Source organism: Alligator mississippiensis, chromosome 14, assembly GCF_030867095.1.
Source record: "Alligator mississippiensis isolate rAllMis1 chromosome 14, rAllMis1, whole genome shotgun sequence".
NCBI lineage: Eukaryota > Metazoa > Chordata > Crocodylia > Alligatoridae > Alligator > Alligator mississippiensis.
The window spans coordinates 3325153-3343972 of record NC_081837.1 but is presented as its reverse complement, the minus strand read 5'-3'; the positions used below and the strand labels follow the sequence as shown (position 1 = coordinate 3343972).

General features: G+C 39.0%; 1 protein-coding gene across 2 annotated transcripts; it reads left to right on the top strand.

Annotated features, from left to right (window-relative positions):
* Window positions 1-114: 114 nt before the first annotated feature.
* Window positions 115-17444, top strand: SKA2 (spindle and kinetochore associated complex subunit 2). 2 transcript variants are annotated; one of them, XM_019493433.2, is made up of 7 exons: window positions 115-219; window positions 9493-9582; window positions 10420-10596; window positions 11208-11294; window positions 12379-12418; window positions 13962-14094; window positions 15060-17444. In XM_019493433.2, the coding sequence occupies exons 1-7, from the start codon at window positions 187-189 to the stop codon at window positions 15184-15186; spliced, it is 687 nt and encodes a 228-aa protein (XP_019348978.1). In that variant the 5' UTR covers window positions 115-186; the 3' UTR covers window positions 15187-17444. The 2 variants fall into 2 exon arrangements, with proteins under 2 accessions (XP_019348978.1, XP_019348979.1); XM_019493434.2 differs by lacking the exon at window positions 115-219 and adding an exon at window positions 5682-5702.
* The last annotated feature ends 1376 nt before the right edge of the window (window positions 17445-18820 follow it).

Genomic DNA, 18820 nt, shown 5'->3' with positions numbered 1-18820 from the left:
CCATGAAGCGGGTTTACATTCCCGCTCGCCCAATGGGCGCGCGCCTGTGTGGGCAAAAGGCCAATCAGAAGGGAGCGATGAGTGACAGCTGCCCAATAGGGATCCCCGGCTCTGCCGCCCTGTAGCGAGGGGGGGGGGGGGGTGGGTCTCCCTTAGCCGCCGCCTGAGGAATGTCAACTATTCAACATGGAGACGGCGGTTAACAAGCTGGAGACCATGGTGAGCGCGGGGGGCGGGGGCCGGGCCGCGGGTGGGAGGCCGCGGGCCTGAGGGGGCGCTGGGGCCCGAGCTGAGGGAAGGGCCAGGGGTGAGTGGGCGAGGGGCCGGGCGGACCCCCTCCCATCCGGGCGCTGTGGGAAGAAGCGGGAGGGACGCGGCTCCCCCGCCCGCGTGGGTCGGCCCGGCTCCGCGCTTTTCGATTGGCCCGGGCCGGGCAGATGTGTTCGGGATGGTCCATTCGCCCTCACCCCGGGAGGGTAGGCCCGCTCCATTCAACCCCCCAGCGCGGGGCGGGGTGGGGGTGTTGAAACAGAACCCGCTTGGGCCGGTCCATTTTCCCGCTGTAGAAGGGGGTGGCGTCGATTTCACTCGGACTGGTCCATTTTCCTCTCTCCCTGAGGTGAAGTAGAACTCACCTGGACTAGTTCATTTTCTTGGGGCTAGGTCTCACCTGGACTGATCCATTTTCCATTCAACTGGGGGGGAGGAGCAGAGGAGCTGTGGGCAGGTCCATTCCTTTTCCCTTAGGGGCGGGGCATGGACCTGGAGCTGCCCATTGCCTTCTGTCCTGGGGGAGTGAGTGGTGGGCCTGGCCCAGCCTGGGCTCCTGCCCGGGGATGGGGCATGGGGTGGCCCTTCCTCTTCCCGTCTCTGGGCTGGGGAGCCCGTGCCTGGGTTAGTCCCTTCTCCCCTTGCCCCAGGTGGGTGAAGCACCAGCTCCTCCGGACCAGCCTTCCTCCTCTTGGCCCCAGCTCACCTCTCCTTGGCCTGGGGCAGGAAGGATGCGGGCTGCACGTTGTGGGATGGGGGCCATCTGTCTCCTGTTTCCGGGGTCGTCCCCTCAATTCTGGGGCAGGGACGTGCTGGAGAGCTTCCTACAGCCCTTTCCAGCTTGGAGAGAAGCTGAGCAGCCTGGTTGGATGGGGTTACCATCCCTTTGTCCTGGTAAAGCAAGAAAGGCGGCTGTTTTGGCCGTTCCAGTCCATATATCCCACCAGACTCTTCACTCTGTTAACATCACCTCGTGCCATTCCCTCGGGCTGGATCCAGCCGTATTGCGTAACGCTGTCACCTTGCTTCCTGCCCCCCCATCATGTTACACCATGGTAGTTTGACAGCAGTGGCTTCCACGGTGCAGATAGGATCTGGAAATCTCTTTCTTTCCTTCCATATCTGAGCCCCGTTGTGACGGCTCTCTGGACCCGAGTCAAGATCTGGGCTTCAGTTTCTTTCTGGAGACTTGATGCTAACGTAATTCAGTAGCTGTTTGGATCATAATGGGCATGTATTTGTTTATACTTTTGGTTAATACTGTGAATATGCCAGAGATCTTTGGGAATGATCCGTGTATTCATAGATTTCATAGATTTTTAGGGTCGGAAGGGACCTCGGTAGGTCATTGAGTCTGAACCCTGCCCTGGGCAGGAAAGAGGATATCCCCATCCAGCCCATGTTCAATTTATTATGGATATTTCCATTTCATTTCTAAACGGTACCATAAGCATCCATTTTATAGGCTTTTATTTGAGATGTGCACATACTGACAGGTGGCTCTTTAAGATCTCGTGGTGATTTCTTCTGATGTTTGTCAAGGAACTTTGAGGTATTTTTGCCTATCGCTTATTTGTCCCGACGGTGTTGCTTCTTTTGGTATCAGTAATGGCCCTGCAAAGAATAAGTAAATTATCCTGTTCAGAAAGCTAGGTATTGCAGGAGTGTGGTGTTGGCTTTTAATACCTGCTACCTGGAAGTGAAACTTAAGTGAGGTGGTGAGAATGAGAGTAGTGTTTTGCTGGTACCTATTTATACACATCATAAAAACAGTAAGAAAGCTACTTGAGAGAAACTCAGAACAAGGAGGGCTGTGGACCAGACCATTGTAGGAAACGATATGTATTGTATGTTTACATTATCCCTGACTCTAGTCAGTGCTTTTAATCCTGCCCTTTCATAAGCACCAAAAGGACTTCCTAGACCAGTGATTCTCAACCACAGTCCCATGGCATTCTGGGGTACCTTGAGATACTTTCAAGACTACCATGAAAAGTTAACATGGTTAGATGTGCAAACACAAGTCACAAGATGAACCCAGAGATTTCAGAATATTTCTAACACTGTGGATTCCTATTTGATTTGTTGTGGTCTTTTTGAGCTCTTGGGAACCAAAGAATTGCTTTATTATTTTTCTGTAATCAAAAAAAAAAGAAGTGAAGATTAAGAGCTGGCATTTTCCAAGGGGTGCCTCAAGTCTAAAAGGTTGTGGATCACTGTTCTAGACCCTTATATTTGGCTTAATTCCTCTACATTCAGTTACTAAACCACCTCCTCCATTCACAGCATTGCTCAACTTCCACTTGCAGTGTAATACATCCTTTAACACAGCAGCAGCAACAAGCAAGGAAGCGTGTGTTGTCTGAAAATAAACAGTGTTTGGCTGAATGCCCTCTAAAGTATTAGCTTGTTCTGCTAATATGTCTCTGTCATCTCATTGAGTGACCTATATTACCGCACTATTCCCGTACTAAGATTCTTCTGGGTAAGCACTGGAGGTGATATTGTGGTTTTGTGATATGATTTACATTATAACATAAATATTAATATTTTATAATGTATGTAGACAAAAAGGGTATCTGATTCTAGTGCCCCAGATTTGGAAGGGCATTGCATTAAACTTGTGTACTACCTAACTCTGAACTTCATAGCATGCTTGAAAGATTCATTTTGTGTTCTCAAACATGACACTTTGGGGGTTTTTTTGGTTTTGTTTTGTTTTTTCTTTTTGAAGTCCTAGACCATATACTGTATATGGTAAATCAGACATTAATTTCTATAGCATCCTGTCCTGCAATGGCTACTAGCTTGAGGTCATCCACTCAAATTGTGCCTAAAACATTGGTTCTACCCTGTTTAGATGTAAGGTACCCTTGGATAGACTCAAGGCACCCCTTAGAAAATGCCAGCTCTTAGTTTTCACTCACCTTTTTGTAAGCAAAAAACCCCCCAAAAAACAAAAAAACAGATAAGCTTTTCTGTTGCAAGTAACTTAGAAAAATTAATGTCTATTTGAAATGTTTGGGTTTATCTATTCAAACTTAGCAGTGTTAACATTGTGTGGCATCTTGAGTACCCTTAAACGTATCTCTTGGCACCCTGGTTGAGAATCACTGACTTGGAATGATAAAACGATACCATATTGGCTTCAATGATCTGTTCCATTTTTTTGGTCAAACCTCTAAAATTCAGTTTTGTAAATGTAGAACTGGCAGTTGTAGCCACACAGTTGGTATGTTTTGAGATCTACCCGTCTCTTCCAAAATTTGTTTTGAATCCTTTTCTTTTTCCTATTTTAAGATTTTTTTTTTTTTTTCTTTTCCTTTTTCCCCCTCACCCCCTGCAAACCCACTAGAATTATCAAGGGCTAGTTGTCCAGTTCTGTGTCATATTATGATTTATACCCACATTTCAGGATGTCACACTTTAAAGAATCTGGTAATTCACAATTGTCTTGCTTCTGAATACAAACATAATTGTAACAAAAATAACTAAGAAGATTGTGTGTGGGTGTAAAAGTTGATACGCTGGTTTTGTTGAAGGCTGTGGGACTTCTTCCATTCACTTGTATTGGAGCCAGGATCTGAACCAACAACCTAAGGCCTAATTTCCAAATAGACCAAAGAGATATTGTAATGAATTTTAAAGGATTGGTTATAGACTAATAGTCTGAACAGACAGTCTGTTCGTCTGACACATGGCAGAGCCATTTTGAGTCTCGAGTTGTACTTTTATATTAGCAGAAGATGCTAGGTTTTCAATAATAATCATTGGACAACTTCTTACACACCTATCTAGCTATTTTTCCAAAGTATAGTTATTTGTCTTTCTCTCTTCTTTAAATTCATGGGAATTTGTGTCTTGGCAACTATGTCATGGTTATTATAGCTTTGTGTCATTTGTTTTTGCTTCTGCTCATTGTTTGCTCTTCCTGCTTTTTTTTGTGAAGACCACTCTCTTCATAGAAGCGTGAAAAAATAATACTTCTTACTTCCTCAGAGGTTTTGGCATGCACCTTATAAAAAGAACCAGTTAGTCTGTAGTGGAACCTAGGAGAAACTGGTATTGTTTTGCAGGAAACTTAAAAAGAACAATATGGATGATAATGCTGAATAGTCAGAGTTGACTCAGAAGCAAATCTGTATGTATTTGAAAGACAAATGATTAAAGTACAGTAACATGAAGAGAAGTAGGAGTCTTATAATATCCACACAATATGGAAATATTAATTATGCATGAAGAGCTCATACCTAACATTTTTAAGGACACAATTGCAAGGAAAGAGATACTGAATTGCAGAAGGAGGTGAGCATCTGAGCACATTCCCTGATCCAGCACCCATTGGAGTCAGGGAGCATGTTGCATTGACTTCAGACCTTGGCTCAGGTTCCTACTGAGGACATAATATATAGTGCTGTGTTCTGATAAATAAATGATCGGCTGTTTTATAGTAGAGATCATCATCAATCTTTGGACACAGAGAGTGTGTTCCAATGTGCAGCTTTACTGCGATGAACAGAATTGCCGTTACTTATCAAATGCGTGTCCACAAAATGTAAAATGTCATTACAATAAATATGTAAGCTGACACTCCACAAATGTGGAGTGCTTGTTACAGAGCAATCTTGATCCATTACTTTCTCTGCATTCTTACCACGGGGAACTATATTTTTACCCCTTTATTCTTGGTGCATAGTGTCTGTCCAGTGCCCTTTTTATGTTGTACTACTAGTGATCGTGCACAAAAAGCAGTGCAATGTTAAAAGGGCATTGGCCAGCAATACTGTCTACATTACTAGTCTTCTGTCATGGATTCACAAGTTGGAGATCAGAATACTTGTGTGTGTTCAGACTGGGAAGCAATATGGAAGGTGATAACTTTACAGAAGGATGTTTCACTCATCCGGTTTTCACACTTGGTGTCTTTTAGATTTTATCAAGGGGAAATATTTGGCTGACAGTATTCTGTTATCTTGCTCTGCTGCCTAGGAAATCTGCGCTAAATAATTTTGGAAATGCCGATATTACGCAAAAGCAGCAGCAAAATATTTGCGGTTTCAGTTCCCAAAAGATTTTTAGTGGTTTTAATTTTTTTTCTTGGCCAGTATAATTGCAATGTTCTTGAACAATCATAGCATGTTAAAATATCGGAATTTCTTCACATCTCGAGTAGGACATATTTAACACTAGTCAATGGCTACAAACCATGAAATGCCAGTACCTGACATTGAGTGATTTCACCTAACGCATATTTAGATGGTGTTGATTTACATGTTCGGGATTCTTGCTGCTAACGAATGCTCTGACTTTATTGCACTACTGTACTTTACAGCTAGCAGTGCAATAGTATTGTCAAAGCATCTGAAAGCAGAGTTCACAGCAATGCCTTGAATCTTGTGAATGGCTTCTAACAGTTTCTTCAAAGCCCGTGAGTAAGTAAAACCTTGTGTTTCATAGACTTACATTTTCTTTTCAAAACATTTTAATGTACAAACAGTCCTCATCTATAACTTCATAATGATGACATTAAATTGTCTAATTTTACTATTCTTAGCAGGAGAAAATGGTGAATTTACTGCAGCAATTTTTTTTAGATACAAGTAGGAATTAAAGATAAAATTATGCATATAAATGTGCAACAGACATTTCTTTCATATTTCTAAAATAAGACCAAGTGGACTAATTTTTTTTTTTTAAACTGTTAAGTTTTTATAAAAGGTATACATTATTTCATTTGTATCAGGTATATTTGTACAAAATAAGCTGCAATATTGAATTATATTAATATTCATTAATGCTAAATCTTAAAGTATTAGTAATATGACAGATAAGCAGTAGATTCATATTTTACTTTGAATTATAGCAGCAGCATGCAGTTAATGGTTCGCTATGAATTTGTGAACTTCAAGTTCTACTTGCCTAAATATTAGAATATTCTTACAAGCTGTGCTGCATAGACACTTAGTAAATGTGCTGATTATGACCTATTTCATTTGAAAAGTTAATAGTATAAACGACCTTGATGTTAAAAACAGGAGCAAGGAAAGCCACAAGTCATCAGCAGTCCACAGTCAGTGATTACTGAAAGAGGAAACCGAAAACAGACTGTTTTACGGGTCTGTCACTACACAGAAATATTAACTTGTGTCAGTGAAGGAGGATAGAAATGCCAAAACATTTCTTTTAATTTTTCATGGAAGTTTTTAAACAAAAAATGTATAATAAGAAGCAGTTCCCTTTTGCATTTTTATACTAAACGAAATTTGTTGCACTCTACCTTGGAAACAACTTAGTTTAATCAAAGATTAATGGTATCGGAATAATAAATTGAACAAGCGCTGTCTTGATTTTTATAGGTGGCGAACATCTTTTAGATTCAGCTTTTTTACATCTGTCCTGTTTAACCAGCACTCCAGGATTTAAGCTAAGAATGCAGTGTAATTTAAGCTGTCAAAAACAATCAGCAGTCACTTACAATTGATGTGAACTTTACTATTTGTTGTAGAAACAAAACCTGAGTATTAGGGTTATTATTGTGCATTTTGGCCAAGACCAGTGGTTTTCAAACTGTGTCCCTGGAACTGGGGTTCTGTGACGGGTCATCAGGGGTTCCCCGCGGAGACTGGGGGAAGCGATGGAGCGGGCCAGACGGCAGTGAGTGCATCACTACTATGGGGCCAGGTTGCCTGGCTCTGCTTCAGTCTTCAGGATGGGGTAGGGGTTCTGCTGCAGAAGAAATGATATGAAAGGGTTCCTTGACTTTAGGAAGCTTCAAAACTGCTGGCTTAGGTCTGTGTGTATATATTTATATATATGTAAAACTAATTGACTCTATTCAAGACAATTAGCATTTTTCTTCTTTTTTTTTAAAATAATCTCTCTTTCCCATTAGCACTTTGACCTATTTGGTAGGTTCATGCACTGTTAATTTTTTTTTTTTAAATAGTATTTCATTCACATAGACTAGCGATTTTTATTCTTTTCTCATTAGATTTGTCAAAAGTCTAATTGTCAGTCATGTCCAGCTTTTGAACGCTGCATGGTAGTTGATTTATGTTGAAATTTGTAAACGGAATATTTTGAGGAGGTTGTGAGCTTATGAGATTCATTGAAATCATTAACTCTATCCTGATGAGAGTTTTTTTTCAATGTAGTTTCTCTTCTGGAGTACTGAGGGCCATTCGAGCAATTTTAAAGAAATTTGAACATGATTAGGAATAAGTCTTTTTGGTTTATATTTTTTAGGCTTGGAATGTTCTATTTGATCGTTGATTGTTCCCTCTGATTTTGGCAAGCTTATTGTAAAAGAGATGCAATCATGAAAAACTTTTTCCGCTGGTTGTTGAGAGTGTTTTGAGGAACTCCCATACTTTCTGTTGCTGGGTGGTTGGAAAATATCTAATAGTGATGCTGTTGATTAGGTTTTATAGGAAGGAATGTTTGAGATTGATGGCACTTAGAGCTCTGTGGAGGCCTTCCTGGAATGTGAACTGTGATGCATCTAAATATAGATAGCAACGTGGACAGACTAATAGGAGGGCTCTGTGAAGGCAGATGCTTCAACAGGAAGGTGGTTCTCATGATGGGTACCAGTCCAGGGAGATGAATTTGGAATTGCATCAGCCAAGGTGGTGTAAATCAAAAGAAAGAGGGAAAATTGCAGTTGTTTCAAGGAGAATTAGGCACCTAAATTCAGGTCTAACTCAAACCCTATTAAGGTTGATGGAAGTTGGACAAGGTGTGCCGCTGCTAATTGTCCGTGGGGAACCAAACGTCCATGCCATGTGTGGATGCAGCCTAGTAGTTCATCACAAAGTTTTCAGGGGTATTCCAAACACCTATAACCCTATCTGGAACTTAATTTCAATTGTAATTTTTGCTACAGAGTTAGATGGCAGCTCATACTGTGACAGACACAATGAAGCAAATGAGTTTTGTCAGCATTTAGCTTACTTTCCTAAAAGTCCCTCTCTCAAATAAAATCCCGAAACAATTAGATGAAGAAATTCATAATGTTGGTTTTATGAACTGGGCATGCTGCCTTTCTTTAAACCAGAAGTCCCTAATAGACATTAAAATGACAGATGAAAGTTAATTAAGCAATAATCCAATCATTACACTATTTTACAAGGCAATTATCCTATTCCCTACTGGTTTATTTATCCCAAGAATAGAAATGTGAGTGAAGTGTACTGGTGATGTCATCAATTTGATTATCCACTTGTCAGTCTGATTTACTGGGAAATAATCAAATGTGTTGTGAGTGTTATAATCAACCAGGAGGACACATTTTTAACATAATTAAAAGTAAAATCTCTGTTGATATAACCATGTCATGGAACCTTATTGATACTCTCTAATGGGTGAATAGCTGTGAGTAGTGCAGTATTGTCACTAAGGTTTCAATGTTTTGAAAGAACAGAAATTAAGCTGAAAAAGTTGAGAAATTGATGGAGAAGACCTGTCTTCTGCACCAGTGAACCAAGCAAAGTCTATCTTTAAAAAAAGATGCAGTTTTTTTCCTCCTTCCCTGATATAATTTCCCACCCTGGTTTATAACTCAAAGGCTGAACAGAAGAACTTTATCTTGAGTGATTTGAATTGGAGGATATTTGGTGTACTAATAGATAGCAATGTTTTCTTTCAAAACAAGGCAATGTGTAGAAGTCATGAAGACACGGGTAAGGGACAGAATAGTTGGGTGGTAAGGGTTTGACAAAGGGAGTGAGGTGGGCATTAGTAGGTACCTGGAGGTGTGTGGTCACTTGTTTCATATGTACACTGGTTTGGCAAGTCAGTGGACAGATCCAGACCTACACTTGCATTGGGAAGAGCAGAGAATGGGTATGTCTGCTTCAGCTGACCAATAATGCATGAAAATGCTGCCAACTGTTGTCTTCTATCAGGTTTCAAGGACCTCTCCTGGCCACCACTCTTCATTTCTTAACAAGTTTGCATCTGCATATTTAAGGCGTCTTCACTCTCGATACTATGCAAATGCTAAGGTGTTGTAAGTTTGCCCCTCTATCTTTGTTTCAGCCCCCAAGAGAGTCAAGATATTTTATGAATATCAGTAACTGGACTGAATTGGAGGAGTGGGTCAGCCTTTAACACTGAAACATCCTGACTTCTGCTCTTTGGAATGCAGAGAAGATGAATGGCCACACTTTGTCTAGGTTTTTTTGTTCCTTAATACATGGTGATTGATCTTTGATGTTTTAGTTCCAGAAGGCAGAATCTGACCTGGATTATATTCAACACAAGCTGGAGTTTGAAATAATGAAAAACCTTCCTGAGGATCCAGCAGCAGAGGTATTATTTCCAGATGAAATGAATGCATTCTGTTGCATCTTGCATTAATTCACTATGAATGGGTAATTCTGTCTCAGATTAAAACACTGCTTGGTCTTTTGATTTTATATTCTAAAATATTTCTCACAGCATACCAAGACAGCGAATCTAATATAGATTTAATAAAAATCACAACATGCTGGTGTAATGGAATGCTACATTATTGTGTTTTGAGACATTAACTGGAGTGTCATAAGTTAATACTTAAGAGGCACTATCAACTTCACCACCTCCCTCAGACACACCTCTGCCATGACACCTACAATAAATCTGCCAACAAATGACGACTAGACTCGGGGTTTATGGGGGAAAGAAGACAGGAAGGGAGGGAAACAAAATAAACTGTCAGCATTTAAAGCATTCTGTAAATCTGCCCTCACCCACACCCATATGTTCAGATACATTGATTTCACAAGGGGTGGCTTATATATTCTAATTCAGAAAAAGTCTCATAAGGCAATAAAGCAACAAAATTAATTCTCTCCATCCAGCTGTATCTCCTGTGGTACCAAGAAGGTAGTATTATCTTATTTATAGCATTTCTCTATGAATAGTTATTAAATGGACTGGGAGACGGAGGAAGAGCTTATAAAACATTTTACATGTGACCAGTGTACTGATGCTTATAGCTAAGATTTCCTAACCACTTTCATTATAAAGGGTCCTTTTCAATTACTCTAACAGTCCTTGTTGCCATATGCTTTGGGAACGTCTAATTGCTGTTTAGTCAAGAATGTAGCCATTAATCTTCTTTGCAGTGTCTTGGTAGCTTTAAATATGCTTTTTACCTTGATGTAGGAAAATCCAGTGACTCTCTTAGAGGAACTCTCAGTGGTAAAGTCACATTACAAAATGTTGTGTGTGCAGCTGGACAAAATTTCCAAAGAGCAAAGAGAGTCCATGAATTGTATCCGTGCTGCTCTAGAAAACACTATGAAGATGGTGCAGGCACTACAACAACACACACATCTCGAGGTAATAATTTTAGTCTTTCTAATTTGGATCCAAACATAGACATACATACATAAAACTCTATATGTGTGTGAGAGTAGTTTTAACTGAGTAGTTTTTACAGTAGTTTCACTGTATACACATCATAACTTTGCGGGATTGGAGAGTTAGATTTTCTCAAGCAGAAAAATGCTTCAGATCTGAAGTTTTTTTTCCTGTTTCTGATGGACCCTGTTAATATATTGGACTCAGTCCTGAAAACGCTTATGAGGGTGAGCAGCACCACTCAAGTCTGCGCATCGACTTACCTTTGTATGGATTGGCAGGGTTGAGCGTATTGTTTGAAGTACTAACCCCAGTTCACCACTGAATTACTCCAAGGTTATGCTGATGGAACTCTGCTGGCATCAACCTGAAGTAATACAGGTCTCATCTCTGTATAAGTTGTTGGAAACGGATGGCTTGGTGCACAAAACTGTCCTTTTTTTTAACTGATTTTTTTTTTTCATGTGCTTTCTTGAAGGACGCTGTCAGGTAGAAAGTGCAACTCACTGTAAAATGAAAATGGTAACTGTTTCTACTAAAATACAGCCCTTCCCAAGAGTTGAAAATAACAAAATCCTGTCTTTTTGTAGCTTTTACCTTTGTCCGAAGAAGAACAGAGCGCAGCACAACAGTTAACATGCCAAATTGTTAAAGAAACAGATCCACCAGTGGAAGAGGTAATCCTGACATATGGCTTAATTTTGCAAGCCCCATAATCCTCAATTGTTCAGTTGAAATCAGAGGGACTGTTTGTGTGAACAAGGACTATTAATGACTAACGGTTTTCAGGGTGTGCCCATAGTTTCTAATTTATTTTTTTCAGTTTAACCATATGTATACTGCATTGATTATTTAATTAAATGCTCTGTCAAGAAGATCGTTTTTGAATGGAGATTTTTACCCGTGACCATTCTTTTAAAGAAATGTTTGCATTTATTTCCTATATAATTTTTTATATTTCAAAAAAGTACAAAAAGAAAGGCAAATCCTACTGCTTTAGATTGCATCAATTGTGAGATGGAAGGACCCACCCATATTGGTTGCTCTTGTTGGTGCAGTTATGAGTACTCCATCAGGACATTAAATAGGACCTGGGAGTAAGGGTTTGGGGCCAAGCTGAAGAACATAATTACTGCAGCCAAATGGTGTCAAAGTGGAAAATGTATTTCATGTCCTATAACTGTCAATTGAAAATTAATAAGACAAATTTAACCCTATTATACAATGTTAAAGAACAAAGCTTTGCAAGTTATTAATACTCTTGTTTTTTAATGTAAATTAATAGGTTTCCGGTATTTTAAAGGCTTTGTCCATCTTTGTTTTGCTTCACACTCCCCACTGTCTATCAATAACTACCTCTCTGTCCCCTTATCACCAATGTTTGTATGACTGCTTTCTGCCTCTTCAGTTCTTGGTTTACAAATATCTTCTCTCCTGCCTGTTCCTTGTAGTTTCTCTCTTCTCCTGCTGTATTATTATTTAATTTGAAGCCTTGCATCAAAAGACCCTATGAAAAATGGACAGTTTTGGAACCAAGATTCTAATTACCAGTTAATGTCGTGTCTGCCTAGGAAGTGTTTTGCTTATTACTTAGACTTGTCATTGACATCAGTGTCTGCAGTGTCAGGTTCTTTAAGACTTAATTGGTAAAACTCACTCACGTATTAATAGAGCAGTATGGTCATGTGTAAAAACAGCTACTGCTTAAAAACTGCAATATAATACATGCAGATCTTCACAGTACATTCTCTTTATTTATAGCCTATTTGTTCAGTGTCAACAGTTCCTAACCCCAGTGAAGGTAAGTTTTGAAAAATCCATTCAAGTTGTTCACAGAAATCACCTTCCTTTTCCTAGCCTTTATTTTTTATTAGGACTTATTTTGTTGTTGTTGTTGTTATGAGTTATGTGCATAATGAAATTTAAGGTTCGCATCTACAAAGGCAACTTTTTAATGTAATTAAAACTATGTTTATGTGGCTGTAGTGAAATACACAAAAATGTTAGACTACTCTCAAGACTGCTCTCCTAAATGTGGGACTTAATATGTGTATATATCCTACAGATTTAAGTAATTATCCAGGACCAGGGATAACTGGATAAAAATGCTTTATTCTCTTATAACATCAGTCCTTGCAGATGCCATCAATTGAGAAACGGGTCTGATTTGAAATCACCTACTAAATTAGGGTGATTTGCAGGGAGAAAAGTGGGCATTTAATTTTGGAATGAAATATCTATCGAATGTAGTACCTGTGGTAAACAATTTATTGCCATTAAAAAAATGGCTATAAATGCTACCTAGTAGTTTTTATATTGATTAAAGGGTTAAAACTTAAAGTGCAAGAGACTGAGGTATAAATTCAGTTCCAGGGATGACTTCTGTGTACTTCACTGCGATTTGTGTTTTATTGTTGCCTGGACTGAGTCCAGTTCTATTGTCACATACTTTATTTATTTATTTATTTATTTTTTAATATGTATTAATATGGGAAAAACTGTTGCTTAATCCAGAAGTGGTTGTTTAAAAGAGGGATTTATCCCAGTGATATCTTAATAGCCTCTTGTCAAAGCAAAATCAACAGACCCATATTAGGTTGCCATGCACATCTATTTGTTCCTAGGCTCGGCATAATGTGCAGCACTCTGGAGGTATTACAGTTGCCTGAAAGAGGGGTGGAGGTGTGGGGAGGAAGACTTGCAGCAGTGGTGTAAGGAGGGTGGGGTGACTGGTGAAAGTGCCTGGGGTGCTAACATTGAAGACTGTGGGGAACTTGCCAAGTAAAGACATGTACTTTGTTTCCTTTTTTTTTTCTTCTTTTTAATACATATTTTTTTCATTTTATTTTCCCACCTACCTGGTTTATCATCAAAGATATTACCTGATTTACTAGGCATAACATTCTGAATGTGACATCTTATGTGACAAGAATTACACCTCGCTGTGTGTACATTGAATTGAATTGGAAGGGTTGAGGTTGATACATTTTGAGGCTATTTTCAGCATAATTGTGTGGCTGAGATAAGAAGGGAAAATGATGTTGTCTCTGTTTCACTTGTGTATATCTGATGTTTCAAATACTCAGTGATGAAATAGGAAAGTCTGTAAATAAATGTCACTTTTTTTTGCAAGGATGACTGCTCAGCAACATGCTGACTATATGTCTTCACTTATTTGTCACAGTTGGTACATGGGGATATTTGTCTTTCACTCATTTTTTAACTTAAGATTTTATTTTGTGAGCACAATGGATATACCTTTCATTTAAATGAAGTTTGTAGTAGTTGAATATACTATAACATTATCTGCATGTACTGAGTTATTTTTATTTTCAAATTGCTAGAATCACAGTTCAAACCACTGACTGAAGAAATGCTTATGGGTATACCAAGGAGTATTAGAAGTACTGTTAAATTAGCAGACCTGAATAGCTTTTACAGGGAACTATATAACCACTTTGTTGTACATAAGAACAGGTAAGAATTGCAGCAGTACATGAGTCCATTTAATTGCTCTTAAGCCTTTAACCTTTAATTATTAATTAGCATGACTGAAAAATTGTAGTTTTAAAGTAGTCTATTTTTTTTTTAAAGTACAGAACAACAGTGTTAGCATTTTCAGAGTCATGATATAGCAGTGCATTAGCTTCAGAAACTGATCTAGATTCCTGTTGCTTTCTGGTAGGGTAAAAATAAATAGCCCAAGATGACAAACCTTTGGGGAAAATAAAAAGACATGCATCTTTTTTTGCCATGATCAAATCACCTTTGTCTTTTTGGTTTGTTATTTTTTGCAAGATTAAAACCGCAGACTAGGCAGAAATATATTGTTTTAACTTAGTTTTACACCATGGATGCCTGAGGTCAGAGCTGTACTAGAAAAAATGTGCTGGTATAGCTATGCTTGAAAAACTCTTTTAGAGAAGGTGTAGTTTATTCCAGCAAACAGGTACTTAAAGCGGATCTGCCTTAGAGCAGTTACTCCTACCTGGCTTCAGGGAGTTCAGGTTGTTTTAGCATGCAGTTTGCCTGAACTCGACATTCTGGAAGTGCAGGAGATACCCTAAGACAACATTAACATGGTTAAGATGGGTGTCTGCATTTATTTTTTTGGTTTTTAATACATTTTGGTTTTGTCAGAGTAGATGATCTTTTTAACTTGGTTGAAGTTAACACAGATACTTTAGATGCTACTGTTGCTTCTTGAAGGTTGACTGTGGTATGAGAGAGTCTTCCCCTTTCCACTCCCCCTTCTCTACACTTTGTTGTAGTAGAAATGGGGTAGTCATTATGCTTTGACAAGTTCACACATTTCAGTGGCTGTCAGGGGATACAGAGTTCAGACAGTTATGCTCCCAAAATCTTAACAGCTCTATTACATGGTAGTTTAATTATTTCATTCCAATGCTCTATTTTAATACTTTCCTGCTTTTGTCTTACAGAGCAGCGTTGAGTGTTGCACAGATGAACAAGATGAATATGAAAGCCACTGATTCAAGGGTAAAAATACTGAAAGAACTTTCAGTTGTGGAGATTGACAAACAAGGAAATGCCAAGTTAATTGTTTAAGCCTCAATCATTTTGTTCTCGTATTTAATGCACAAGGACTTTGTGTCAATGTTTGGAGTATACAGGGGCAAATATTTCTCTGGTGTTGGTAAAAGTGATAAATTAAATTTATAAGGTACTCAGTTTGAATAGTGTGTTTTAACTGCATCATGTTTGCCTATTCAAGTTGTATTCCTAGGTGGCTTTGAAAGTAAATGATCAAAAACTGTTTCATTGTACTTACATTCCTGAATAAGTGATGAGAATTTTAGTAGACCATGCTTTATTACATGCCTTCTGGTTTCTTAAAACCATCTTTCATGTCAGTGACCTGATTTTTTTTTTTTTTTTAAAGCTACCATTCTAGGAGGCCTTTTTGAAATATTTGGTATAAACCTTTCCCTAATATTTTTACTCTTCGTGTTTGTATTTGCTTTGTAAATATTAATTTTCAAATTTTAAGTCTTTTACTTTCATCATTCCTTGCTCTGGACCTTTGGTCAGTCCCACAGACTTTTCCTGTGTAGGCCTCTGTTGCAGCAGGAAACAAGCTGCACCTCCTGGACACTCCCAGGGTTGCTGGGCTTGGATCCGCTGTGGGTCCCACTGAACTCTTTTTAGGCTCTGCTGAGTCTCAGTACTTTCCGTCATGTCTCTGGCCTCTGGCACATTTTCTGGAGAGACTCTTCAGCAGACCACTTTTGTGGAAGTGGTGCTCCACAGTGCAACTGCAGTATCCCCAGGGGCAGAGTCCCCTGACTTCCTAGGAGCTTTAGTACACACGTTCCCAGAGTTTCATTCTTGCAGGCATTCTGAGCTAGAGTTGAAGAAGCCAGGCACAGACTTTGTTAAGGATTTCTAAAGCACTCACTTTAATGACAAACGTGCAAATATAAGAGAAACACCAAATGTTGTGTGTGTGTATGTATATATATTTTACCTTGGTTTCCTTACCACTGCTGAGTTTTCTGGGATTTGGGTCCATGTCATTTCAGAATTCCAAGTCCTCTCTGTTGGGCTTTCTTCACGCTTTTCTCCTCCAGATACACTGATCCCCTCTCAGTGTCCTTCTGTTGCAGCTGACCTGGTAGTCAAAAAATCTGTTATTCCTCTGGTTCTCCAGAATCCATCTTCAGCTTCTCAGACTTTGAGATCTCTAAACATCACACTTGCAGTGACATTTGGTTTCTTTTTCCTCTTCTGGAGATTTTTCTCCAAAACTGCCCTTTCTGCCAACCACTTGGAATAACTGGATTGCTTCAGGTCCGGCATTCTCTCTCAGTGCACATTGCCCTGTCAGACCCCAGCCATTACATGTTAACAAACCCCATTGTATATTCTGTAGCAATATTCTAGGTGCATGCAATACGTGAGAGGTCTTGTCAGCCCATGGCTGATTTACAGCGTGGTAAGAGTTGGAGATATATACAGAGTTCATAAAATCAATTTAAACAAATCATAAATTGTATCTAGAAGGCAGTTGGGGTGCCCAAACTATTACAGCTTCCCACTGCTTTCAGTGAGGGTAGCAAAGGATTTGCAGGATTGGACCCTCTGATTTAAGCCCCTAACCCCCAATTAAATCGGTGTGATTCTTCCAAATGATTATAATGGGAATTGGATTGAGCTCATATTCCAATATTAAGAGATGATTAATTCTTGGCGTCTCTTATATGCTGCATCAAAGTCACAGGACTGAGGCATAATTCCTTGAAACATTCTAAGTGCCTGTATCTCATAGTCCATGTGACAAGTCTTACAGTTTAAATATCAGACTTACTTATTTTAATGTTATTAAATGGATGGAGTATTTCAAATAGCACATTATTTGTAATTTGCAGATTTTTTTTTAAGCTTCTTAAGGAATGTTTGTGAGGTTTGTAATGAATAACGTATGTTCACCAGCATATTCTAGACATTTCACAAGAATGCGGTACCGTTAAAAGTAGTAAGATACATACAGTAAGTTGTTAAAATCTTCATTAGATTTGCTGATGAAAAGCTCTTCAAAGGCAACGGTGGAATTTACTTTTCTTTCTCTAGAGTTTGACACGCTGCATAACTTATTTGTGAATATAGTTTAGTTACATATTTGGAAAATACGGTGTGTGCCTCTTTGGGCATGTGAACTGGTATTGTAGAAGGTGGGATAATTTTGATTTTTTTTTTCAATTTCTTACATTTCCTTTATGCAACCTTTTTCTTCAAGGAATGTGTATTGGTAAAATAAACCAAATGTAAGTGAATCGGAGTTTCCAATAAAGTGACTGTACGCTCCAGTCTTTATGAATTGGTCTTCATGCTGTGAACGGGCAGATGGCAGTGTTCTTTCAATCTCATCTTGTTATTTATTCATGCTGCTAGTATCTTTTTATAAACCTCACTTACACTGAGAGAAGGATAAAAGCCTGAATAGTTTTGTTGCTGGCAGCCACATGTAACTCAGGACAACCAGATTGCAAACACATTCTGCAAGCATCGCCAAAGCTAGTGTGATTGGTTTCAGGTGACTCTTCTATAATTTGGTAAATCATCTCCTGGACCTGGACCTATGGAAACTCCCAATTGGATTTGATTTTTGAAGGTAAAAGGTGTTTTTTGTTGTGGGGTTTTTTGGTTTTTTTTTGGTTTGTTTTTTTTTAAGATATGTTCATACCTTTTCCCTCTGCATTATGTTATTGTCATGTATGTTTCATAGATTTCATAGACATTAGGGCTGGAAGGGACCTCGGAAGATCATCGAGTCCAGCCCCCCGCCCAAAGGGCAGGATGTCAGCTGGGGTCATAGGATCATGTTCTTCCTTCTTAGAAGGGAAATTCATGCATATACTTGGAGTTCAAATAATTTTAAGATGATGGGAAACCCATTTCACAAGCTTCTGCTCATTTTAATAAAGCTTCTATTTGCCTACAGGCCCATGTAATTTCTGCACTGTTCCAGAAAGACAAGTGGGATATAACCGCAATACTGCAGCTTCTTTATATTATTATATAAAGGTATAAACACTACACAGGTTGAAAAACTTTTACTCTTGGTTGTATCAATGATTTTCTATTCTAGTCAGGTTTCTCTGCTCTCCTTGTATTTTGCAGTGAAGATTAAATTGCTTCTGACACTGGGATGAATGATAAAAGTGAATGACGATGGGCAACAACTGTGGCTGAACTGGTGCTAAATATGATTTAACTGCAAGTGTAGTTAAAGATAAACCATCTTCAAGACCATTTCAGAAACAGGCTAAAGCGTTAGTCTGTCCTTGCAGCTAAACTATGTTTAGCACCTTTTGCTGAAATCCATTGTCGGCAAGGGATAAGTTTGCTGCCGTAGATGAGGCTTGGGAAAACACAGAACCCAAAGACCTGAGGCTTAGTAACGGGTAATTTCTGAGCATGCAAGAAATATTGATGTTGCATATGTGATGTATAAATCTTGCTAAATTCTATAGTATAAAAAAAAGTCCCCAAATCCTTGCCTTTGAGGAAGATTCCCTTTCTAGCCTCAAATGTTACGAGCAACTTGGTCTAATACATTCAGACAAGAAGAGCTGAATCTTATGAGTGCTTGTGGTACTGTCAGCCTATGTTCTTTTCTCCACTTTGCTTGATTCTAGGAACAGGTTCAGCAAACAGTTTTTGTGGAGACAACTCTCTAATT